Here is a 27,770-nt window from a genome sequence, read left to right on the forward strand (position 1 = left end):
AAGTCTCTATCTAACCTGAATAACTTGGGGGGAAGGTGTTTGTGATGCTATTTTCCTGGTAAGGAATACAGAATACAGGAGGAATCTGTGATTGAGATGAAGGAAAGGAGTAAAATGATTTTGATTTAGTGGGCGTTTTTAGGTATTTAGGAGATTTTGGTGATAATATGAAGTAGGAAATTAGAAATTTGGTCTTAGGGCAAGAAATAAAGGATTGGAGAGTTATAATTATCTGCGTAGTGGTGGAAAAGCATGTTAATTTTGACTCTTTGACTAGAATTATAAATATCTTAATGGCAGGGCATATTTTTAAACATAACCCCTGTATCCCCACACTGCTGAGCTCTATGTAAACATTTGATTAATTCTTATTAAATGTGAGATTTTTAAAAAAATATCCTTGATGGCTTTGTGAATAGAAAAGGTAATGCAGTTACTTTGATTTTTAACTTTTAAATGTTCATTTTATTTAAATTTATAAACTTAAAACATAGTTCTCTCTAAATACAGATCTTATTCTGTAACTAATTTTAATAAACTTTTGAGAAATATCTTAATTTAACTTAAAACATTTCAATCTGTAAGTGTAAATTAAATTTATTTTCTCTGTAAATATTAATTTAATAAAACCTTAGCTACTTAAGTAAATCTTGTAAATCTAATATTTTAAAATTGTAAATGTAAACATTGTTAAGTTTTGTGAGTATTCTTATTCAGGATGCAAACTTAGTAAAATTTCAGCTTAAAATCATAAAGTCTAAATCAGCTATTCAAGTATACATTTTAAATTAGAATTACAAGACTGGCTCTACTAGACCAGATTTTCTGAAAACATTACAAATACATTTACCAAATAGGCATAAAGTACCTATTTTGTAAACAGCTTTATTGAGACATAATTTACATACCTTGCAGTTCACCTATTTTAAGTGTACAGTTCACCGATTTTTATTATAGTCACAGAATTATGCAACCATCACCACAGTCTAATTTTAGAATATTTCCTCTAATGTGAAAAGAAATGTGTTGCCCATTTGCAATTATTTTTTCATTTTCACTCAGCCATAGGAAACCACTAATGTACTTTCTTCTATCCATAGATTTGCTTTTTCAGTACATTTTATATCAATGGACTCATAGTATGTGGTCTTTTGTTTCTGTCCTTTTTTCACCTAACACAATGTGTTTTGACACTTATTCATCCGTATTATAATTTTATTCCATTGTATGGATATACCACATTTTGTTTATCACAGATTACCTCTTAATATACAATACTTAAAATTTTAGTTCTTTTAAATCATCCTGTACTTGGTTCTTTTTTTAAAAAAAGAAACCTGAAAATAAGTAAATGAATCTTTTGTAAGTTAGACAAAAATGCAATAGAATAAACCCAAAGAAATGGATAATTGAAAAAAATTAGAGCAAAATTTAATGAAATCAGTGATATAATAGAGAAGATCAAAGTAGGTTTTTAAAAGAAAAAAAAACTTAAAAAGCTGATAGGATTGATCAAGGAATAAAAGAAACAAAAATAGTATGAAAATGAAGACTGACCACATATTAGAGAGTAAAAGACAAGGTATTTATAGCAGCCTGCCATTAGTTTTTATATAAACAGTCTTTTCCCTTTTCAGGAGATCTTTATTCCCATCATATTTTTCTTAATGGAACTACTTTGAGTAACCCTTACCCCCCCCACCCAGAGTGAATGGCTGTTCTACTTCCAAAATCAGAGAATATCTGTAAATGTCTTTTATCAATATTCATAAGCAACACATTGTCTACATTTTTCCTCTTGGATTTTGTAAATACTGCTTCATAGGCTTTTTTTTTTTTTTTTTTTTTTTTTTTTTAAACTTTCTTTTTTCTGTTTTAAGAGTTGGGGTCGGCCGGGCACGGTGGCTCACGCCTGTAATCCCAGCACTTTGGGAGGCCGAGGCAGGCGGATCACGAGGTCAGGAGATTGAGACCATCATGGTTAACACAGTGAAACCCCTTCTCCACTAAAAATACAGAAAATTAGCCGGGCGTGGTGGTGGGTGCCTTGTAGTCCCAGCTACTCGGGAGGCCGAGGCAGGAGAATGGTGTAAACCCAGGAGGCGGAGCTTGCAGTGAGCCGAGATCGCACCACCTCACTCCAACCCAGGTAACAGAGCAAGACTCTGTCTCAAAAAAATATATAAAAAGTAAAAAAATAAATAAAAGAAGAGATGGGGTCTCCCAGTGTTGCCCAGGTCAAACTCCTGGACTCAACCAATCCTTCCACTTAAGCTTCCCAAGTAACTGGGACTACAGGTGTGTGTCGCCACATACCATACCCAGCTCTCCGTAGGTGTTTAGCATTTACATTTACCAGTGAAATGACTGGTAGTCTAGATCTCTTTCCTCTTATTTTAAGTAAAATTAAGTGAAATATTTTCCATATTTGGAGCTTGTAAATTTTTATTGTTGAAGTTCAGATATTTTACCAGGAGAGTCTACATGTGTAGCTTCCCCTCCAACCCCCAGTTGCTGCCCCAGTATTTCATGGAGCCCATCAGATAAGACTCAAGTCAGTAATCAACATTAGGAAGTTTTTGTTTCCTTTTCCTTCTTTAAACTTTTTTTTTTTAATTTAAATTTTTAAAATGTTCATTCTTTGCCTTTTCTTGTTCTAAAAATACTGTTTTACAGATATCGCACGTCTGGCCACCTCATCTCTAATCTTTTTATGATGTATGTGTCTTTGACACTTTACTATACAATATTAGGGCATTTCTTCTTTCCTTCCTTCCATCCATTCCTCTATCCGTCCGTCAGTCCACCTTCTTTCAGTGGTCTCGCTCTGTTTCCCTGGCTGGAGTGCAGTGGCGCAGTCTCGGCTCACTGCAGCTTCCATCTCCTGGGCTCAAGTGATCTTCCCACGTCAGCCTCCCAGGTAGCTGGGACTACAGGTGTGTGCCACCACCCGGGGCTAATTTTTTGTACTTTTTGTAGAGACGGAGTTTTACCATGTTGTCCAGACTGATAGTAGGACATTTCTTAAGTTGATTTTCTAAATTGCTATTTTGTTGTGTATTTTTCTACTTAATTCTGTTTGGTAATTTTAGTAGTTTTTCTCCTTCCCCCAAGCATTTGTTGTCTGCTCTTTTATTCAGAGCTCTTTGCTCTTTAAAAAAAAGAAAAAAAAAAAACTATTTCTCCCTGGCCTCAATAAAATTAGTATGTATAATTTTTCTTCAAGTTCTACTGTTTTTGTCTTCATTAATTCTGTTTCAGTTTGGGCCCATTAGTTGTGATTAAAGTGCTACTTCTCTTTGGTATATCTGACCAGGTTTTGTCATCAGTTCTTGTGCTGGGTAATTCTGAGAGTGGTAAGTGAGCCAACAAATAGGGTTCATCATAGTGCATCATCTGGGAGAATGTGCTCAGGAGGAGAGGAAGAATTATTAATGAATGTAGTTCTCTAATAATGAAATGAATCACCAGGGGTAGTAAGGGGAAGAGAAGCCTGAATGGTCATTGTTCATTATCTATAGAAGTTCATCTGGTCTTTGATTTAATAACACACTGAGATAGTTGGAGTGTCAATTAAAAAGAATTGATTACCTTAATTACCTTGGATAGAATATAAAAGATTGTGTAATCTAGTGCTCTAAAATTATTACCACAATTACTATTGTACCAACCCAGTACTTTCACTTTGTGACTGACTTGGTATGAAGCTCAGTGTGGTGGTGGCATCAAGTCACACATTCTGAGTTTTATGCAAACGACTCCAGATAATATCATTTGCCTCTTTGTTTATTAGGACACTAATTGATTATTATTGCCAGCAAGGACTTTTGAACTGATACTTTGTAAAATATAATACAGTCATGTGTTGCTTAACAATGGGGATGCATTATGAGAAATACATCCTTAGGCAGTTTCATCATTTTTCAAACATTGTGAAGTATACCTACACAAACCTAGGTAATATAGCCTACTACATACCTGTGCTATTTGGTATAGCCTGTTGCTGCTAGCCTACAAACCTGTACAGCATATTACTGTACTGAATACTGTAGGAAATACCACCATTGTCACACAATATCATTGTCACACAGTGGTAAGCATTTGTGTATCTAAACATAGAAAAGGTACAGTAAAAATTGTCACACCTGGATAGGGCACTTACCATGAATGGAGAGTGCAGGACTGGAAGTTGCTCTGGGTGAGTCAGTGAGTAAGTGGTAAGTGAACACGAAGGCCTAGAACATTGCTGTACACTACTGTTGACTTATAAATACTGTACACTTAGGCTACACTAAATTTATTTAGGAATAAAGTAATTGCAGTCCAACATTACAGTGGCTATAATCACCAAACAGTAGGAATTTTTCAGCTCCATTATAATCTTATGGGACTACCGTGGCATATGCAGTCCATCCTTGACTAAAACATCATTATATGGCACATGACGGTACTTTATTGAAGATTGAGCAGCAAGCTCAGTATAAGCTTGAGTACAGGATCCAGGGGACCTTGATGTGGAAATTGCTCATTTTCTGGTATATTCCTACATTTCCTTCAGCACCTCTCTGAAACTACTAGTCTCTATACTGGTTATCTCAGGAGAGGTTCCCAAGACCAGAAACCATTTTTTCATTCTATTAATTTTTTTCCAAAAGAACAGGCTGTATTGGTGACCTTAGTTAGCTTTGTATTTGATATATTCCTATTCTTTTACTTTTTATAACCTGTTTTCCCCCTTTTCATTGGAAATGGATTGTGATTTAGATTGAAGGGGGAAATTTGTGGGAGATATTAGTCTTTTATCTTCTGTTTTCGAGAGCTGTGTGATTAAATCAGAAGCTAATCAGACATGTGAAGCCTTCCTATAAGAGAAACATTGTTCCTATAAGAGAAACATTGCTTCCTAGCCTTACTGGAGCATTAATTCTGCTTGAGGAGATAAGACATAAATGAATAAAAGAAAAATGAGAACGTAGGGTTTAGATAGCCTGTGACAAATTTTATTTTACAAAATACTTGAAAAGACAGTGTCTTGTAAATGGCAGAAAGCAGAGGAAATATTAGGCAACTGACTTTTATTTGAAATCAAGCAACAATCTGATAATTTTGAGGATGAGAGAACTGGAAACTAAAGATCAATGAGGGCAGGTAACATGTCAGCTCAACACTGCCTGTTGAACAGTCCCTGGCAGATGACAGACTCTCAGTTAGTATATGTTGAATAAATGAATATGTATTTGTTGAACAATTTGAAGATTTTCTTGAAGGAGAGAGATACTATATTTGAGCAGAGGTGAGATGCAAAGGCTTGAGAAAATATTAGGAGGTAGGAATGATCACTGAAGGCAACAGAAGACCGTCCTGACCAGAGCTGTGGGAATGAGCAGGAAAGCTCTGGTAAGTAAGCCAGCTGACAGTAGGTAGGGTCAAATTATAAGCAGTTTTGATTGCTGAATTAGGAAGTTGGGGTTTGTTCTTTAACCAGTGTGAACTTTGAAGAGGTGGTGGCATCATTGAAACAGTGTTTTAGGAATAGCCTGAAGACATGGGTTTTAGAATAGCCTGAAGACATGGTGCAGGTTGCAGTGAAGAAGAAACGAGATCAGCCTTGAGACTAGTTGTGATGTTGGATAGGACTTCTTTCAAAAGTAGTCAACTTCCATAAAAAAATTTTTTTTTCTTTATATGTGATGTGTAAAGGTAGTTTTTAAGCCCTAGTGATTGAACATAACGGCATGGCTATCTTTTTCAGTACTTAGTTTTCCATGGCATTTTGTTATTGAACTTTCTGGCTTTTCTGTGATATCATGGTATACATTTTGAATGTATTTGTTCTTCCCTTATTTGCCTTTTGTTAATGTCAAGCATAGCACATCAGACATTCCCTGTTGCTATGCAACTGCTAAATTCAATATTTAATATTAATAAAACTGAGTGGCATTAACATCCAGTGAACAGAGGGTAGCAAAATATGACTTTACAGTATCTAATCAATAATATTTGTTAGGTTTAATGTATTGTTGCAGATATGAACAAAAGAGGAGTGACTTGTTTACAGTTGCTATTTTGAGCAAAATTACTTGTGATTAAATCTTTGTGTTTATGACCAGATTTTTTGTTTGCTTTTGTTCTTTCTTTGTCATTGCTTTTTGATCTGTGACTCAAGTTTTTGTTAGTATTATTGATCTTCTGCCCAATTTTCTTACATCAGATTCTGTTCTTTTTTAACATTTTTATCTCCTAAAGCTTTTATTTGCATTTTTCTTTCCTGGCATTATTTCTTGCTGTATTTACTTTTTTCCTTTTCAAGAATTTATGCTCAGCCCGCAAATTTGGAATTTGTTACAATTTTATATAAACCCAGGTGAAAGAGTATTAGATTTGCTCTTCAGGATAAGACCTACTTAATAATTTCCTTTAGCTATTTGCAGTGTGTGTTTAATGCTTGCAAGGTGTTGAAATACTTTATTATTTGTGAAATCAGATTTTATTTTGGGAGGGCAGGTAGGAGGGCTTAAGAATTGGAGATAGACTGTGGGATTTATTTATTTTTTTAAGTCAGATCGTTCTGAAAATATCCGATCTCTAGGGCCAAGATAGACAGTATCTAGCAGTTTCTTCTCTTCTCTTACCACTACCTACCCACTCCCACAACCCTACCCCAACCCTTTTTCCTCCCTAGTGTGGAAGAGAGGGGACCATAGCAATTTAGTGGAATATATTTTAATTTTAGTAGGTAAATAATAAACAGACATAGATACCTCCCATTTGTTTGAGTGGGTAGTTTGATTTGTTAATGTCCTTGGAATAATTTTGATGGGAATTAAAGAGAGTTGGAAAACAATTACTCCCTAACAATAAATGAAAAATCTGGAATCTAGGATGTATCATATAGTATAGAAAAACCAGCTCTGTAATTACAGTGTAAATAACACAAACTAGAGATTACTGAAAATTATGGCTTAATACTAAGGCAAAGAAATCCCTTACATTACCATCTTCTTATAGCCAGATACACAAAATACCATTTTCAGAGGCCATCATTTCTACCTCCTTACCTTCTAAATCCTTTTCTGTGGTTGTATTTGTGGTAAAGAATTGATACATGTGAGGGGGCCTTATGTATCCCACAGGATGTAGTATTTTAATTTAAGTGATACCTTTTAAGCATGGGAGTGCTTTTTAACAATTAAAAAAATTGCAAGCCCCTAGGTGACAGATTATGTTGCAAAATACACAGTGCCCCTAGCTACTAGGAATTCAGTAACACTTTTTATATTTACTTTATTGCAGTAACAGTCCTATGCATTTGAAAAGTAGTATGTATACTGAATGCACAAGACATTAATTTCTTCCCAAAGGCCACACTGAGAGTGCATATGGATTCATAAGACTCCTTGTTTGTAATAACCATTTGAGTTCCCAGTGAGGTCCATGGAACACATTTTGGGAACCACTGCTTTAATGTGTTATTTCTGGTATGTTGTATAAAGATACAGTCTGATTCCTGCTCTTGTTTTCCTCCTTACTCTCTTGACCCATAAAAAATTGCGAGATGAATCCCAGCACTTTGGGAGGCCGAGGCAGGCGGATCACGAGGTCAGGAGATCGAGACCATCCTGGCTAACACGTTGAAACCCTGTCTCTACTAAAAATACAAAAAATTAGCTGGGCGGGGTGGCGGGCACCTGTAGTCCCAACTACTCAAAAGGCTGAGGCAGGAGAATGGCGTGAACACAGGAGGTGGAGCTTGCAGTGAGCTGAGATCACGCCACTGTACTCCCGCCTGGGTGACAGAGCGAGACTCCGTCTCAAAAAAAAAAAAAAAAAAAATTGCAAGATGGTGAAGATATTTTTAAATTGTTTATCATTCAGTAGATCATCAGTATTTGAGATAACAAGCCAGAAAAAAAGTTTTGATTTTTTTCATTTTCTACGTCTTTCACACTGGTAGAAGGACATAATAATTTAAACATTTGTGTACAAGTATATTTGATTTTTTTCTTTTTTTTTTGTATGTATAATCAGTGGGGGTTTACATTTATAAAGGAGCCAGCACTTAGTTATTGTGGCAGTGTTAAATAGTTACAAGTCTTTTAAGTCTTGTACCTTCTTTACAAAAGTCTTGTACCTTATGTTTGTGTGATGTAGTTTTTCTCAGTAAAGATTTAATAAACTGTTAACTCAAAATCTGTTGTCTCAATTGGTATTTTGAAAAATGCTATTTAGATTATTTTAGAAAGTTGTGAAAAATTTGAAGCAGTTTTTGACTCATTCATTGAGAAAAGTACCTTTTGAAATGGAGCCTGAGAGTTTGTACAAAGAGGTGTTTGGGATTTTGTAAAATGATTAGAGAACCTGTAGATTTTCATTCCTTCATTGGTCTTGTTCTTGAATGTGCTCAGAATTTGTGTTGAATGTTAATCATTGACAGAAATGCAAATGCCCCTTTTAGATTTGTCATTGACACTCTTTTTCTAAGCATCCCTTTAATAGTAATCCAGGATCCTTGAGAACTGGAAGAAAACATCATCTTTTTTTTTTAATGCAAAGATTATTCAATACTAGAATGAATATTATTGTGGTAATGGATTTTGTTTTTATCCTTTCAGGGTTTGAAAGTATTCTTGAAGGGCTGTTTGGACCTGCATTATTAAAAGATCTCAGTTTATTTAAAGGTATTCAAAATATTTTTGGTATTTCAAATTCTTCCTGGTGCCATACATGATACCTTGGTGATTTAAGCCTCAGTCTCCTTTTTATTCACGGTTTCATATGGATTAAAGTTATATTCATGTAAGCATCTTTTTGTGTTCACTTGATATTGTTGATATATGTATGAATAATGTATTAACTAGTGAGCAGTTAAGACTTAAGAATTTTGAGAGTTAAAAATTTTAAGACAAATATGGCCTAACTACTTAGGTTTTTGTTAAACAGTATTTTTGAAATTAATTCTGATTTATTTTCTGAAAACTTCTCTTTTATGACTATTAATTTGTTACTGTTTTTGCAGACTGTGAACCTGAAAGCATTTCTGATTGGACTTTTGATGAAAACTGTTTATTCTGTTGCTTGAGAAGAGATAAAGTAAAGGTAACTAAGAAGCTTGTGAAACTTTTATTTAGTGTAATATTTTAAAGTTTTCATTTTTTAAAACATTGTATTACTTCATTGGAGGATTTGTAGGAAAAGGAAGGTATGGTTTTATACTTACGAAAGAGTTTGATAGTAATCCTGGGTTTTGCAATTTAAATTATTTCCATCCTGTTGATTAGCCTATTAAGAAACCTATATCCTACCATGCATTTGTTGTTGTTGTGGGATTTTTTTGTTTGTTTGTTTGTTTGTTTGTTTGAGACGGAGTCTCGCTGTGATGCCCAGGCTGGAGTGAAATGACACGATCTCGGCTCACTGCAGCTGCCGCCTCCTGGGTTGAAGTGATTCTCCTGCCTCAGCCTCCCAAGCAGTTGGGATTACAGGTGCCTGCCACTACACTGGCTAATTTTTGTATTTTTAGTAGAGATGGGGTTACACCATATTGGCCAGTCTGGTCTTGAACTCCTAACCTCAAGTGATCTGCTTGCCTCAGCCTCCCAAAGTGCTGGGATTACAGGCCTGAGCCACTGCCCATGGCCCATGCATTATTTTATTTATATAGTTCACTAGGCAGAATAATTAATTAGGTCTCAAACTGTTGTGTTTATTTGAAAACGAAATGTGTGGCAGTTCATTAATGGGAATTATTTTTAGCACAAAAAGAACAGTAATGTAGATCTGGATCAAGCAGTTGCTAATTCATGTAGATTTGTATACTGTGGTTCTACTTTAAGACACTTCATAACATCTGCGCATGAATGCTGTTATTTTCAGTTATATAAACTGACTGAACCTTTGTGTATTTGTTGTTTTATTGCTTTGTTTTATACATAAACAGAATTTTGTTAGAAAACATTTCACTTGTTGGAAATACTTATTAATAATGGTTTACTGTCTTTTACTTTTTTTTTCATGGTACATCGATTCTCTGTTTTAAAGCCTTGGGAACACTTTCTTCTGCCCTATACACTCTTAATGTAAATCATTGACCAGATTTTATCAGTTTTTCCCTCATAATGAATTTCATTTTTTTTCATTTCCACAATCATTACTATAGTTCTCTCTCAGTTTTCTTCAGTCTCTTAAATAGTCCTACAAGGTTAAACTCCTCCCAACCCTCACCCCTTACATGGTGTAGAAATGTTACCTTATACTTAGTCTTTGATGACTTTCTCATTGTCTTCTGGATTCATTAACCTAACAGTGCCTCAATACCCTCCATATTTTAATCCACTTTTCTTTCTAATGATGTCCCACTAGTCTTCTATACAGTTTTCTTTCAACTAAGCTATTTCTCTATAACTAGAAATTCCCTTCCTTTTACTCTTAAGCACCATCCTTCCTCTGCTTCTATTGCTGTTTCAGCCTTTCACACTGTTGTTGTCAATATTATCTGTGCCAATTACTTGTCAGTTAATATTCTGCCTTATTTTGTTCATCCTTTTTCATGTTTGAATCTTTTGCTCCTAACTACGTTGTCAACTGCTAAAAACTAGGCAGACCATACTGTATGCTTCCTTGTACCCCTGCATATAACCATTATATCACTATTTGTGTTGGCAAGTTGTTTTAAAATTTGAAAGCCATCGTGTAGTCAACTTAAGTGCTTCTTAATGTTCTTCTTTTATGGCTTTTTCTTGTTTTCTACATGAAAAAGTTGTTGCTCTGACTATTTGGAATGGTCTGTTTTTGTTGAATTGAGGAAGAAAGTGTTTTAAAATTTAATCTGTCTCCAAAAAGACTAGAAAAGAAAGCAACATTGTTTTGAGTTAAACGTCCAGTGAAATTGAAGTTCATAATTTTAAACTCTGTGTGTGTGTATGTGTGTGTGTGTGTGTGTGTGTGTCTGGTGGCTCTTTATTGAGCAAGCCATTTAATAGGAATTTTTGAAGGATAAAAAGAAGAAACAGTTACTAATTTTTTTTTTTTCAGGTTAGAATAAGGAAGAGAGCCATTCTATGCTTGGTAGTTGTATATAGTATATTCTTGTAATATAATTGAGAGTTCTCCCTTGCTGTATGAGGGTAAAATATTATATGAATTTTTTTTTAAGAGACAGGGTCTCACTGTGTTGCCCAGGCTGGATTAAGTGATCCTACTTCTTCAACCTTCCAAGTAGCTGCGACTACAGGTACACACCACCACACCCAGCTTGTGTGAATATTTTTAGAAGAAAATACAGATAGAGAAAGTCATGAAATAGTGAAGCACTTAAAACAACTGTTTTACTGTTTGTAGTTCTATAGTTTTTAGTTGGTTTTCTAAATAGAAATAATTTTTCCATTTGACAACTCAGCTGGTTCTGGGAAAGCTGTTTTTCTCCCTTAGATATTATATCCTGTCTTTAGCATTTATTTTTGGAGACAGTCATACATCTGTAATGGAAAATAGGAAAAGAGAAACCCTATATCATGTGAATTGTCAGATTTACAGTATTTCTTCAGTTGTGTTAGACTTAAAGTGTTTGTGTTGGAACTCTTTGCAGTCACTTGGAGCATCTTGTCTGAGAAATTAAATTTTTCTAGAGTCTGGAAATTAAATTTTTTTTTTTTTTTTTTAGAGATTTATTATATCTGTTGGATTGAGGCTTGCATTTTAAGGCTGGCTTAAGATTCTAAAATAGAAGGAACTATCTGGAGAATATGGTAATAGCCAACAGGTGGCAGCATAGAGCATGGTATTGGAAGCTCGAGTTTGAGATTGGCATGGTGAGATAATCTAGGTAGTATTTGGAAAAGCACTTAGAAATATTGACCTGATATTTGGAAAACAGCAGTTATACATACTTTTAGCTAGTTGGATTTTCAGTAAATGCTAAATCTGTAGAATGGAAAAAGCAAATACATTATTTATATTTACCTTTAGAAATATGTAGGTGAAAAATCTGAAGTAGCCTCTTTGGGAAGTAGAACAGGGATTCACCTAGAGATTAGGAAAACTTTTTGAACTACGCTTCAGGATCCTAAGGAAGTTAGAAAATGTAATTTGTAAAGGAAAGGTAGCTAACATGTTCTGAGCATTTACTATGTGCCAGTTATTTTTACCTGTTCCATTTTTGGAGACAGCGTCTTGCTCTGTTACCCAGACTGGAGTGCAGTGGTGCAATCTTGGCTCACCATAGCCTCCGCCTTCTGGGTTCAAGCGATTCTCATGCCTTAGCCTCCCAGGTAGCTGGGACTACAAGCGTGTGCCACTATGCCCAGCTAAGTTTTGTATTTTTGGTAGAGACAAGGTTTCACCATGTTGGCCAGGCTGGTCTTGAACCCCGACCTCAAGTGATCCGCTCACCTCAGCCTCCCAGAGTGCTAGGATTACAGGTGTGAGCCACCACGCCCTGCCGCTCCTATTTAATCTTCAAAACAACCCTATAAAGTTGATTAAAGACACCCTAGTTTTCTAAATAAAGAGGTGGAAAGGGTCGGAGATGTTCAGTTATGGGCAAAATCACATAGCTGGGATTTGATGCATGTTTTTAGAATATATGCATTTTGTTAACAGTAGGAGCAGGAACATGGAAAGTGGAGAGCAAGAATTAAGTAGGCCTTGGAATTCAGTTGGAAAGAGGGAGGGAATCCTCAGTTGCAAATTTCTCAGTTGGAAAGAGGGAAAGTGTATTTGAAATGACCAATTATAGCTGTGTTAGGAATGTGTGAGTGAATTACTGCCTGCCTACCTGCCTTGGTTACCTACTTACTTCTTTCCTTCCTCCCTTTTTCTGTTTTATGGGCATATAAAGTAGGCACTCTAAAATATTTATTAAATGAGTGACTAAGAAGTCAGGAGGCTTAATAAACTTGGAAAATTATAATAATAGCCGTTTTGAGTGTTTTTACATATATACACAATTCTCTGTGTACTAGCTTATTCATGAGGCTTTTCTTTAACTTTTTTTTTTTTTTTTTGAGATGGAGTCTCGCTCTGTCGTGCAGGCTGAAGTGCAGAGGCATGATCTCAGCTCGCTGCAGCCTCCACCTCCCTGGTTCAAGCAATTCCCCTACCTCAGCCTCCCGAGTAGCTGGGATTTCAGGCGCATGCCACCATGCCTGGCTAATTTTTTTGTATTTTTGGTAGAGACGGGGTTTCACCATGTTGGTCAGGATGGTCTCGAACTCCTGACCTCAGGCAGTCCACCTCAGCCTCCCAAAGTACAGTTACAGGCATGAGCCACTGCACCCGACCTTCTTTAACCTTTCTTTAAGCTTCAAATTTTTAAATTAATTTTAGCCTTATAAAACAGTTGTAAAAATTGTAAAAGGAATTCCTGTATATTCTCTAACTAGATTCTCCAAATGTTAGCGTGTTATATAACCACAGTACAATTATAAATTCAGGAAATTAACAATGATACAATAGTGTAATCTGCAAACCTTTGCAAATTTGCCAGTTATCCCACCAGTATCCTTTATCTGGTCCAAGATCCAGTCCAAGATTACAGTCTGACTGATGTTATATCATTCTTCGTGCATCATGTCAGAAAGCACATGGTGATATTTACTTTGATCACTTGGTTAAGGTGCTATCTGCTTCTTTTCTCTAAGGTTTCTTTTTTTTTTTTTTCTTTTTTGTAGCTAATGGATACATTGTTGGGGGAGGTACTTTGAGATATTGTAAATATCCTCTTTTTAAATTATACTATTTTTTTATCATCTAATTTTAGCATCCATTGATGAACATTGGCTGAAAAAAAATATTACTGTGGTGTTTACCAAATGATTTTCTATTTCCATTATTTCTTCTACATTTATGAGTTGGAATTCTACTGTAAGGAAGAGCTTCTCTCTCCCCGTTTATGTTGTTGTTTTAATATATCAGTACGAACTCATGGATTCTTATTTCATTCTGTGGATTATAATTCATTACAATCCCTGTTTACTTAGCAGTTCAGATTATCCTAGGCCATTTAGAGCCCTTTGAAGTTGCCTCTTGTGTCCTTTTTGACATTCTTGTTTTCTTTAAAGCACTTTTTTTTACTTTTTGGCATGAAAAGATGTTCCAGTCTTAACATGTACTTTCCCTGTCCCAGCCCTGGATTTCTCCAAAGAACTCTAGTTCCTTTTAATCAGAGAACTGTATAAGAATTCAAGGTGTGGGCACTAGATGTACTCTTGGTACTAGAGTGTCATTGCTTTGAAACATGTATGTTTACTAAAATACACGTGTATCTATGTTATTTTATATATCAATGAAAAACCATCTAATGAGATTTTTTGATTACAGATATGTTGATAGCATGAAGAGCTAATCCAGTAGTAGAGGGTGGGGGAGACATGGGAAGGAAGAGAAATTACTTTTAGTAGTTAATTCCTAAAAACGGACTGCTTCAGTGATGAATCTGTTCTTGTGTATGGCTGGGATAGAGATAGCTGTTGTAAAGTACAGATAACATGGATGATTCACTAAGGATGATGGGAGTGTAGGATGTTATACCAAAATATAAAATTAGTTTATACATTTAGGTTTAAGACTAAAGTAAGTTCAGTATTTGATTGGCATATTAGAAGAATGTTTTAAGAAGTTAGAACTTAAGGCTGGGTGGCTCACGCCTGTAATCTCAGCACTTTGGGAGGCCTCAGGCAGGCAGATCACTTGAGACCAGGAGTTTGAGACCAGCCTGGCCAGCAAGGCAAAACACCATCTCTACTGAAAATACAGAAAAATTAGCTGACTCTGGTGGCCCATGCCTGTAATTCCAGCTACTTGGGAAGCATGAGAATCGTTCGAATCTAGGAGGTGGAGGTTGCAGTGAGCCAAGATCGTGCCTGGGCAACACAGAAAAACTGTCTGCAAAAAAAAGAAAGTCGAACTTGATCTGTGTTTTTGAAGAATATGTAAGTCTGGATGAGCAGAGATGAAAGGTCACATCCTGGTTGGAACAGGGAATTCATTTTCGGAAGTAACCAGTGATATGGTTGAAGCCAGATAACCTTTAAGTGCCCAGCTAGCTCAGGAGTCATGTAACTAGATCTTTTTCACTGTATCAGCATATTTTGCTGAATGTTTCTTAATTTCTTCCAATTCGTGAATATGCATTAAGTTTGATTATATCCCTTTAACATTTTAGTTTTTATTGCATTTTATTTTGTTTTGAGATGGAGTCTTGCTCTTGTTGCCCAGGCTAGAGTGCAGTGGCGCCATCTTGGCTCACTGCAACCTCCACTTCGCAGATTCAAGTGATTCTCCTGCCTCAGCCCCTGCAAGTAGCTGGGATTACAGGTGTCTGCCACCATGCCTGGCTAATTTTGTATTTTTAGTAGAGATGGGGGTTTCACCATGTTGGTCAGGCTGGTCTCAAACTCCTGACCTCAGGTGATCTGCCTGCCTCAGCCTCCAAAAGTGCTGGGATTGCAGGCGTGAGCCACCATGCCTGGCCTTTATTGCTATTTTAATACATTGAATTTTTTTTTTCCCCAAGCCAAACTGTATCCAGCTTTATTAAAGTTACGTTCGATAAACAATTGTTGTATTTCAGGCAGGACATGGGCAGACAGTCATTAACAGTATAGAAGAACTTTCAAACTCCCTTCTTCAGTGGACTACCAAAAATCAGAAAGCCACTATAAAACCGAATGAAGTCTTCATCTGATGCTCTGAATGGGGAAAGTTTAGAGTGAGGGTTGACATTTCACATTTAGCATGTTGTTTAACAGCTTTTCAAGAGCTGACCCAGACTTTAAGGAAGTGAAATGAAAATGGCAGTATTTATCTGAAGATCCACAATCTAGAAATGGAACCACTGCTCTTTTGAGGGGTGCCATCACTGGAAAGTCCAGATTGCCTGACACACTGGTAACCAATTATTGGGGGTCAGGTCCCAACAGATGTCTGGATCTAAGGGAGTTAAGTCTATGCTGACAGGTGGAAAGGAAGAAGAAGACATAAAAATGCATTTGTTTTTCCATACCACAGGCTTTTGTGCCATGGTGCCCACATGTATCAAAGTCAGGGAATCCCGCCTCCTGGGAGCCAAGAGGAAGTCTCTCAAAACTAGAAGGGAAAGGTGTTTTCCCCGCAACAGTCCAGCTTCGGAGACATTCTATTAGTGACCTGTGCCCTTTCCCCCAAAAGCAACAATGAAGTATTCCATGTGCTCACAGCATAGCTTAAAAAAATATGTAAGTAAATAAGTCAGGCACGGAGGCTCACGCCTGTAATCCCAGCACTTTGGGAGGCTGAGGCAGACGGATCACAAGGTCAAGAGATCAAGACCATCCTGGCCAACATGGTGAAGCCCTGTCTCTACTAAAAATACGAGAAAATTAGCTGGGCGTGGTGGCATGCACCTGTAGTCCCAGCTACTTGGGAGGCTGAGGCAGGAAAATCACTTAAACCCGGGAGGTGGAGGTTGCAGTGAGTCAAGATTGCACCACTGCACTCCAGCTTAGGGAGAGAGCGAGACTCCGTCTTCAAAAATAATAATAATAATAATATAAATAAAACGAAGCAAAACAAAATTCTGCATTTTTATGAAACTTGGTAAAAAATAGAATTTCAAATTATACAGTCACCAGAAGTACAGTTATCAAAAATGCACACACTTCACTTGGCATCTACAGCACCTTCAGCTTTCTGTGCCTGGTCTGATTTGGCATTTCCCATTTTCTGCAGGGTTATTCCCCTCCTTGCCAGCATCAGCTTTTCCCTTTTTCCCTTTGTGTACCTTCTCTCCCTCCTTTGCAGGGCCCTTTGAGGCTTGGGCTCTGGCTTTGGAGGAGCAGGGTTAGCAGACAACCTCGCAGATCTCTGTGATTCGTCCTTCACCTTGGCATTATCTCCTCTAGCATCCCCTTCAGCCTTTCTCTAGGCATATTGGCGGTGACAGCGGCAGGATGTAGGTGCTGGCCACGGGATGCAGTCGTGCGTGGCCTTTGGTAGTCCAAGGGTTGTTCTCACGTCTTCTTCACGCTGTTCCCGTTGAAAGTTTATATTAAGAGCAAGCAGATGATAAATCTAGTTGTTACTTTTATATTGTATTCTTCAAAGTGTATTTATGTTGAATATGTTACTTTGGGCATATTCATACCTGCTCGATGTGACTTGCCTGTCATCTTACACCAGAATACCACAAATCAGTAAGTATTTACCTGTGATATAAAGGGAACTATGGAAGAAAAATTTCAATAAGTTTCTATGTATTAGGAGTGAGAAAGAAACATGAGCTATTTAAAGAAGATATATATATATAAAATTTATTATTATTATTTTGAGACGGAGTCTTGCTCTGTCGCCCAGGCATACAGTGGCACGATATTAGCTCACTGCAACCCTCACCTCCTGGGTTCAAGCAATTCTCGTGCCTCAACCTCCTGAGTAGCTGGGACTACAGGCACATGCCACCCCACCCAGCTAATTTTTGTATTTTTAGTAGAGATGGGATTTCACCATGTTGGCCAGGCTGGTCTTGAACTCCTGACCTCAAGTGATCCGCCTGCCTTGGCTTCCCAAAGTACTAGGATTACAGGCGTGAGCCACTGTGCCCGGCCTGTATATGAGATTTAAATAGAATGCAGAGTTAAATAGATATCACATATTAATACATGTTAATTAGGTGCTCAGTTAATTGTCCAAATCTAAATTGCTGGGTCTAACCTTGTTGTATTTCCAGATGTTTGGTATAGATTATTTAGAAGGATTAAAGAAAACTGCTTAATATGAATCAGTGCTCAGTAAGAGATTCCATGAAATATCAAAGAGTTTATTTTTTCTTCTCCAATTTGTAGAGTTGTTTGCAAAACAGGCAAAGAGAAATCATTGTTGACTGCTCTGTTCAGTTTTATGTGGTCAGAGTCAATGAATAGACTAATCATTTGGCAAGATTATTAAATGTCTGGTTCTGTGTTTGGCCAGAGAGGATAACAAGTAAAAGACCTGGTCCCCCCTTGTTTGTGGAATACTGGGGAAACTGGGTGGCAAAAGCAATTGGACTTGTAATCTATAAGGAGATTTAAATCATCTACCCTGTGCACCCAGAACCAGAGTTCTCATATAGGCAGGGAACATTAAAAGTAAAATCCCATGCTCATTCCCATATTTAGTATTTTAGAGACAGTGGCTAATGCAAGAAAATATAAGTACTGTATCAGTTTGAGAGGTGCAGTAGATGACACTGGAGTTGCTTAATCTAGAAGATAGCACTCAAACTGAACCTTAAAAGGATCTGTGTGTGTTTTAGAATGGTTGGTTTGGTAATATTTTTTAGAATGTAGTATAGAAGGATTTACAGTGAGAAAATTATGGGAGGGTCTTACAATAATTCAGAAAATGAAACTGTTCTAGAGTCATGGCTGTGAAGATGCGTAAGGAAGAGATGTGCTTAGAGAATCTGGAATAAAGAATTGTCGAAACTTAGTGATTACGTAACTACATAAATGAGGGAGAGGAAAGTGATACTGACATTAGGCTTCCACCCCAGATGGCTTGGCATGATGAATTAAAAGTCAATTAGAAGTCAAGAAGAGGGAAGGGGAAGTTTTGGTGCAGTGGCCAGTTTTACGAGGAGAAAATGGAGATAGCTCAAAGCATTTTGAGGTGAGAGTGAACATTTAATTGGAAGTGTCCAGTAGATAGGATTGTGAGAAATGAGTTGAAATAAAAGGTCTGGGGTGAAGATATATTGGAGAGGGTTTCTGAAAACATATGATTGGATTATTTGAGCAAATGAAGTTTTTGAGGAGTAAAGCACAAAATACTGAGTTTTATAGAAGACCTTCATTTTAGGAAGTAAGGATCAGATTAAAAAGAAGACAGAGTCATAAAATAAATGAGTTACCCATTTTGCATCAGTTATCTTCCTGGCCCCATACTCTATAATGACTGGGGGGATGGATTGTCATGTTCATCAAACTAACGTGGACTCCTGTACTATTTCCCAGAATGGACCTCAGATGGATTGAGCAAGTACCCTCAAAACATACTACAGTGGACTTTGAGAGAATAGGTTCTTAAGAATTCTGGTTGTGAGGGACAGACTATAAGTCTGACAGCATTGATGAATATGTGGGTGTTGGTGGGAGTTAAGAAATGAATATACACTACTAGCTTGAAAAGTTGTCAGTGAAAGGAATGATGAAAACAGCACCATAGAAGAATAGGCAAAGGATTAAAGATTTTGGGAGCTAAAGGGGGAAGCTTAAGTACTATACTCATAGAAGAAGCTGAGAGGAAGAAATTAAAACTTAAAAGGAGGGAACAGTTGGAAAAGGCAAGATTGTAAGAGATATTAGTTACTGAACATTGGTAGGAGATTCCTACTGGAATTAGAATACAGTCGGTGTAACTTCAGAAGTTACAGTTGGTAGGAATTAAATGAGGCATGAATGCCTGAATATAAGAACCGTGGCCAGCTGACTTTGCACTCACAGTGACTGGTGAGAAACTCTCAGATATGAAATCAGTGTTTAACACAATAGTAAGGTGGTATAGGCCATAGTAACTGTACTCCTCTCATCTGCAGCGCTGTTCAAAGTTTTCTAGTTATACCAGCAACATAAAAAGTAAAGTTTCAAGAAAAATAATAAGATTTCCTTATCTAGCAGTGAGTTTTTAAGTATAAAAAACTACTGAAGTCTAGATATTAAACAAAATCTTATTTTTGTATTTTACATTTTGTCAGTGTAAATACCATGAGGCAATTGGAATGTATACACATTGAGGTACCTTTCAACTCTAAAATATTGTGATTCTCTGAAAATCTGTTTTCAATAGCTTGATTAAGGAGATTCTTAGATTGCTTAAGGAGATTCTTAGAATTAATCAGTGATTTGAGTAAGTTTAGAATATGCCTACTTATATAAAAATTTGGGTTAGAGTTACATAGAGCCTCAGTGTTTCATTTGAATGTCTTAGTAGAGTCAGTATTTTCTTTCTTTCTGCCCATGAGTGTAGGTCTCACTTTTTTCTCTCCTTTCTTATGAAGTGGTATTTGCACATTAGACTTTCTTTGTTCTTTCCCCTCGATTATGAGAGCTTGTATTTGTTCTGCTCTCTCTTCCCCCACTCCCCTTTTATTAGGTCTCCATCTTTTTTGAAGTTATTTGCATTTTCTTCATGGATTGTACCTTTTTATTTTTTTAAATTACAATAAAATATACATGACAACATTTACTATCTTAACCATATTTAGGTGTACAAGATCAGTAGTTAAGTACTTGCATTGTTGTGCAACCAGTCTCCAGAACTCTCTTCATATTGTAAAATTGAAACTCTTTGTCCATTAAACAGTAACTCCCATTTCCTCCTCTCTTTAGCCCCTGGCAACAACTATTCTACTTTTTATCTCAATGAGTTTGCTTATTCAAGATATATGAGTAGAATCATATAGTATTTGTCATTTTGTGACTGGCTTGTTTTGCCTAATGTCCTTACGTTTTTCTATATTGTTTTATGTGTCAAAATTCCTTCCTTTTTAAAGCAGAACAATATTCCACTTACGTATATATCACATTTTGTTCATCTGTCAGTGGACCCTTGGGTTGCTTTCATCTCTTAGCTGTTATTAATATTATGAACTTAATCATAAAGAAACATCAGAAAAACCTAAATCGAGAGAAATTCTATAAAATAAGTGTTCTACCCTATTTAAAAAATGTCATTGTCGTTAAAAATAGATTAAAGGGCTGGGCCCAGTGGCTCATGCCTGTAATCCCGGCACTTTGGGAGGCCGAGGCAGGTGGATCACCTGAGGTCAGGAGTTTAATACCTGAGGTCAGCCTGGCCAACATGGTGAAACCCCGTCTCTACTAAAAATATAAAATTTAGCCGAGCGTGGTGGCACACACCTGTAGTCCCAACTACTCAGGAGGCTAAGGCAGGAGAACTGCTTGAACCTGGGATGCAGAGGTTGCAGTGAGCCGAGACTGCGCCACTGTACTCCAGCCTGGGCAACAACAGTGAAACTCCATCTCAAAAAATAATAATAATAAATAAAAATGAAATAAAATTAATATATAAATAAATGGTTGAGGAACCATTCTAGACTAAAGGAGACTAAAGAGTAGTGGAAATCAAATTTAATGAGTGATGCTAAATTGGATTTTAAACTAAGAAGGGAGAATATAAAGGTCACTGGGGTAATTGGTAAAATTTGAGTAAGATTCATATATTAGTTAATACTGTATCAGGGTTAACTTTCCTGATTTTGGAAACTATGTAGTGTGGTTCAGTAAGCAGATATCCTTGTTCTTAGGAAAAAGGGAAATACACACTGAAATATTTAAGAGTAAAGAGGTCTGAGGGGTATGATGGCAACAACTTATTTTCATATGGCTCAAGAAAATGCCGTGTTGTACGCAGTAATTATGAAAAACAAAAATGACTAAATAAGGCAAATATGGCAAAATAACAATTTGTGGATCTGGGTGAAGGATATATAGCTATTTTTGTAGTATTCCTGCAACTTTTCTGTAAGTGTGAAATTACTTCAAAATAAAATAAAATATTGTAGTCTGTTAAGTGTGCAATAGCATTTTATATAAAGAAACAATGTATGTAACTTAAGAAATGCTTTATTGTTGAAAAATACTAACAATTATGTGAGCCTTCAGTGAATTGGAATCTTTTTGCTGGTGATGTCTTGATGTTGACTGCTGCCAACTGATCAAGTTGTTGGTTGCTGAAAGTTGGGGTGGCTGTGCAATTTCTTAAAAGAAGACAACAATGAAGTTTGCTGCATGGATTAACTTCTTTTCAGGAAAGATTTCTCTGTAGCATGTGCGGCTGTTTGCATTTTACCTGCAGTATAACTTCATTCAAAATTGGAGCCGGTTCTCTCAAACCCCACTGCTGCTGTATGAACTAAGTTTGCTTAATATTCTATATCCTTTGTTGTTATTTCAACAGTGTTGACAGCATCTTCACCAGGAGTAGATTCCATCTCAAGAAACTACTTTCTTCAAAACATGATGTAGACTCATTTAAAAATAAACCACTTTTTTTTCCTCATTTATAACAAGCAACTCTTCATCCTTTCAAGTCTTGTTACGAGATTGTAAACAGTTAAGTTACATCTTAAGGCTCCACTTCAAGTTCTCTTGCCATTTCCACAATATCTGCGGGTCCTTCCTCCACTGACATCTTGAACTTCTCTAAGTCATCCATGAGGGTTTGAATCAACTTCTCCAAAACTCCTGTTAATATTTATATTTTGTTCTCCTCTCTTGAATCACGAGTGTTCTTAATGGTGTCTAGAATGGCAAATCTTTTCCAGAAAGTTTTTAATTTACTTTGCCCAGATCCTTATAGCCTTGCAAAATGTATTTCTTAAGTAACAAGACTTGAAAGTCAATATTACTCTTGGATACATGGGCTGCAGAATGGGTGTTGTGTTAGTAGGCATGAAAACAACATTAATCTCCTTGTACATCTCCATCAGAGCTCTTGAATGACCAGGTGGATTGTCAATGAGCAGTAATATTTTTAAAGGAATCTTTTTTCTTTTTTCTTTTTTTCCTGAGCATTAGGTGTTAACTGTGGCCTTAAAATGTTCAGTAAACCGTAATATAAACACATGTGCTGTCATCCAGACTTTGTTGTTCTGTTTATAGAGTACAGGCAGTGTAGAGTTAGCATAATTCTTAAGGACCCTTGAATTTGGGGAATGGTAAATGAGCATTGGCTTCAACCTTGGTCACCACTGCATCAGTCTTTAACAAGTGAGTCAACCTGTTCTTGAAGCTTTGAAGCCAGGCATTGACTTGTCCTCTCTAACTATGAAAGTCCTTGCTGGCATCTTCTTCCAGTATGAGGCCTTTTTGTCTACATTGAAAATCTGTTGTTTTGTGTAACCACCTTCGTCAGTGATCTTAGAGTGATCTTCGGGATAACTTGGTGTAGTTTCTGTATCAGCACTTGCCACTTCACTTTGCACTTTTGTTATTAGAGAGATGACTTCTTTCCTTAAACCCCATAAGCCAACCTCGACTAGCTTCCAGCGTTTCTTCTGCAGCTTCCTCATCTCTCAGCCTTCATATAATTGAATATCTGGGTTAGGCTTTGGCTTAAGAGAATGTTGTAGCTGTAGTGGTCTTCTATCCAGACCACTCAGGCTTTCTTCATATAAGCAATAAAGCTGTTGTACTTTCTTGTCATTTTTGTGTTCACTGGAGTAGTGCGTCTGATTTTCCTTAAGAACTTTTTCCTTTACATTCACAAGTTGGCTAACTGACATAAGAGACTTATGTTTTGACCTGTCAGCTTTCAGCATGCCTTCCTCACTAAGCTCAATCATTTCTAGCTTTTGATTTAAAGTGAGAGATATGCAAGTCTTTCTTTCACTTGAACACTAGAGGTCATTGTAAAGTATATTAACTGGCCTAATTTCTATTGTTTTGTCTCAGGGAATAGGAGGTCGGAGGAGAGGGAGAAAGACAAGGGAACAGGTGTTTAGTGGATCAGAACATAGCTAACATTTATCAGTTTAGTTCACCATCTTATACAGGTGCAGTTTGTGGGACCTCAAAATAATTACTACAGTAACATCAAAAACCACTGATTAGGAATCACCACTATGAAATAATAACCATTAAAAAGTTTGAAATATTGCGGATATTACAAAAATGTGACACAAAGTGACCACATGCTCCTGGGAAAATGGCACTGCTAGACTTGGTTGACAGAGGGTTGCCCCAAACCTTTAATTTGTGAAAGACACAGAATCTGCCAAGTGCAATAAAGTGAAGTGTGCCTGTATTTTGTGCCATTGATCTGTATGTCTGTCCTTACACCACTACCCCAGTGTCTTTATTATTATATCTTTATATGTAGAAATCTAGTAGTATGAGTCTTCTAATTTTTTTGTTTTTCAAACTTGTTTTGCTAATCTAGGTCTTTGATCTTTCTTTATAAAGTTTATAAAGATTATAATCATCTTACCAATTCTTGAAAAAGCCTTCTAGGATTTTGATTAGGATTATATTGAAACTTAAATTAATTTAGAAAGAATTGGCATGTCAGTAGTAGTATTTGAGTTTACATAGTTTATCTCATCTGTATTCATGTTTAATTTCTCTCAGCAGTTATTTTATACTGTCATTTTCCTTCAACCCAAATAACTTCCTAAAACATTTCTAGTGGCCCTGAGAGAGAGCTACTTTAAATTGTGGAGAAAAGCGTGGGGTCAACTTCTGCGCTTTCAACGGGGCCGCTCCAAAATGCAGGTGTTGCCAATATGATAGTATTAAGAGGTAGGGCCTTTTAAGAGGTGATTAGGCCATAAGGACTCCTTCCTTCTTAATGGAATTTAAAAAGGGACTTGGTGCAGTGCTAGGCTAGCTTACTTGCCCTTCTCTGCCTTCTGCCATGTGAGAGTGCAGCAAGAAGGCCCTCACCAGGCACTGAATGCTGTTGCCATGATCATGGAATTCCAGGTTCCAGACTGTGAGAAGATAAGCTTCTGTTATTTATAAATTACTTACTCTCAGGAATGTTGTTATAGCAGCACAAAATGGGCTAGACATACTCCATATTTAAAAATATATTTTAGATATTTTATAGCCTTTCCTAGAAAACATAATAAAGGCTCATATTAGATAATAAAAGTGTATATTTGTAAAGCTTTTACTATTATTACAAATTATGAGAAATATTTTTAATGTTATTATTAAAGCTTTTCCTGTTGGAAAATATCTCAGCCCATTTAGTATTGTATCTCCTCCGCTGCTTTGGGTGATGGATGGTGACACCAAAAAGCACTGGTATTTTTTTTTTTTTTCTTTGAAATGGAGTCTCACTCTGTTTCCCAGGCTGGAGTGTAGTGGTGTCATCTTGGTTCACTGCAACCTCCGCCTCCCAGATTCAAGTGATTATTCTGCATCAGCTCCCGAGTAGCTGGGACTACAGGTGCACACCACCATGCCTGGGTAATTTTTTTGTATTTTTGGTAGAGATGGGGTTTCACCATGTTGGCAAGGCTGGTCTCAAACTCCTGACCTCAAGTGATCCACCGCCTTGGCCTCCCAAAGTACTGGGATCACCGGCATGAGCCACCACGCCTGGCAGCATTGATAGTTTCTATAGCTCTTTTTCTCTCTGCTTCTCCCTACCACCTTCCACAATTCCCTTAAAAGAAATGACTTGGGCCACACGCAGTGGTTCATGCCTGTAATCCCAGCACTTTGGGAGGCCGAGGCGGGCAGATCACAAGGTCAGGAGATCGAGACCATCCTGGCTAACACGGTAAAACCCTGTCTCTACTAAAATTTAAAAAAAAAAAACCTAGCCGGGCGTGGTGGCGGGCGCCTGTAGTTCCAGCTACTTGGGAGGCTGAGACAGGAGAATGGCATGAACCCGGGAGGCGGAGCTTGCAGTGAGCTGAGATCGCGCCACTGCTTTCCAGCCTGGGCGACAGAGCGAGACTCCGTCTCAAAAAAAAAAAAAAAAGAAATGACTTGAAGGATATTGGGACGTGGGACACAAAGTAGTGCGTCTACCAGAGAACATAACAACCTGAAGATAGATGACCTACACTTTCCCCTGAAAGCTGTATACAAAATTAAATTTTATATGCAAACATATATAAATACATTCTTCATTTGTTTCAGCAGCAGCGGTTAGGAAGTAAAAGAAAAATCCTTTCCATAATGACAGGAAAAAAGTAAGATAATAAGTATGTGGGAACTATATGAATAAACTTTGAAATCCATTAAAGTCCACTTGGGTAAATTTAAAGCAGTTCCTAAAAGAGAAGACTGAATATTTTAAGGATATTACTCTTTCTGAATTACTTTCTAGATATAATGCTATTGTGATCAAAAACGCATTGTCTGTCTTTGGGGAGCTTTTGCCGGGGGGATAGCAGAATTCACTAATCTAGGTCTTTGATCTTTCTTTATAAGTGATTTTAAATATATAATCTGGAGAATAAAGCTAGAATGGCCAGGATATTTTAAAGATATAAATAATGAGAGGGGATTTTCCTTCCTCTAAATACTAAGACTTACGTAATTTTAAAAATATGCTACTGATGATGGATTTGAAAAATAAATCAATAAAAATGGAATTAATGTTTGTAGAACTATTATGATGATTTTATAAAAAGTACCCTCAAACATTGCTTGGAAAATTAAGTGTTATTCAGCAGATGGTACTCATATTTAGTTTTATGCCAACAACTTGTTTTTTAATAATAAATAAATATTCCTAAATGTATTAAGAATAATAAATGCAAAGAAAATGGTTTTTGAGTTACAGAAGAAGATTTCGCATCATTTTGTTATTTGCCATACTATACATAATGTATTATTTTAGAATTCAGCTGAGGGGAGACGACATGAGTTGGTTTCTTTAACTTTTCCTTATCTTCTGGCGCTATTTTACTTTTTTTTTTTTTTTTTTTTTTTTTTTGTGAGACAGAGTCTGTCACTATTGCCTGGTCTGGAGTGCAGTGGTGCGATCTTGGCGCACTGCTACCTCCACCTCCCAGGTTCAAGTGTTTTTCCTGCCTCAGCCTCTTGAGTAGCTAGAATTACAGGTGCATGCCACCACCCCCGGCTAATGTTTGTATTTTTAGCAGAGATGGGGTTTCACCACTTTAGCCAGGCTGGTCTCAAACTCCTGACCTCAGGTGATCTGCCTGCATTGGCCTCCCAAAGTACTGGAATTACAGGCTTAAGCCACTGCGCCTGGTCATCTCCTGGCTATTTTATTAGCTCTGTTAGTTGTATGTCATATAAACTTTTTTATTCTTATTGGTTTATTTTATTGGAAGGGTTGACATCACAAACAGAATTCCAGCAGGGTGCGGTGGCTCATGCCTGTAATCCAGCACTTTAGGAAGCCAAGGCAGGAGGATTGCTTGAGGTCAGTAGTTCTGCAACAACCTGGGCAATAGAGTGAGACTCCTTCTCTACAAAATATTTTAAAAATTAGCCTGGTGTGGTGGCACACACCTGTAATCCCAGCCACTTGGGAGGCTGAGGCGGGAGGATGGCTTTAGCCCAGGAAGTCAAGGCTTGCAGTGAGCCGTGATTGTGCCACTGCGCTGAAGCCTGGGCAACAGAGCAAGATCCTGTCTTTAAAGAAAACAAACTTAACAACAACAAAAATAAACAGAGAACTCCAGAACTCTCTGGCTTAGAAAATCTCACACCTAAAAGTGTTGAAAATGATGAAGACCTGTGTGAATAGTAAAGAGACACCTGGAAGATCCCTCATATTCGTAGCAACAGGTGAAATGACAGAACTGTTAGACATTTATTTATTTATTTGATTCATGAATCAAGCAGTTTCCTGAGCCAGAGTAGGCTCTGAGGATTCCCCTGTTAGACGTTTAACAGAGAATCAGAATAAGAGACAAGCTAAGAGCCCTCCTGGGGTTGGAGGAAACCTCAAACATTGGCAACAGCATGCCCCTGCAAAGGGGCCCGGCTTTTACTGGATCAGGCAAAGGAAATTAGAAACTAGTTTCAGATGAATTTTTAAAACTTACCAAAATGAATGAGATGTAGCTAACAGTACTTAGAAGTTTAAATTTAAAAAGCAGGTCTCAAATCAATACCCTAATCATCCACATTAGGAAACTAGAAAAAGAAGAGCAAACTAAACCAAAGCAGGCAGAAAGAGGGAAATAGTAAAGATGCGAGAGCAGAAAGAAATGAAGTCATGTAAAAAATGATAAAATCAACAAAACCAAAAACTGTTTTTTTAAAAAAGATCAACCAATTAGGTAAACTTTAGCTCTG

The 27,770-nt window shown here is 37.0% G+C and overlaps 1 protein-coding gene across 8 annotated transcripts in view; it reads left to right on the forward strand.

The window, feature by feature from the left end:
• The window catches only part of LCOR (ligand dependent nuclear receptor corepressor), a 160,930-nt gene that overhangs the window by 74,522 nt on the left and 58,638 nt on the right, over positions 1–27,770 (forward strand). For all 8 annotated transcript variants that reach the window (XM_007963714.3, XM_073019222.1, XM_007963715.3 and 5 more), the window contains 2 exons: positions 8,613–8,678; positions 9,017–9,096. In XM_007963714.3, the coding sequence (XP_007961905.2) occupies positions 8,613–8,678; positions 9,017–9,096 (146 nt within the window). The remainder of the gene's footprint in view (positions 1–8,612; positions 8,679–9,016; positions 9,097–27,770) is intronic.

Source organism: Chlorocebus sabaeus, chromosome 9, assembly GCF_047675955.1.
Source record: "Chlorocebus sabaeus isolate Y175 chromosome 9, mChlSab1.0.hap1, whole genome shotgun sequence".
Lineage (NCBI taxonomy): Eukaryota > Metazoa > Chordata > Mammalia > Primates > Cercopithecidae > Chlorocebus > Chlorocebus sabaeus.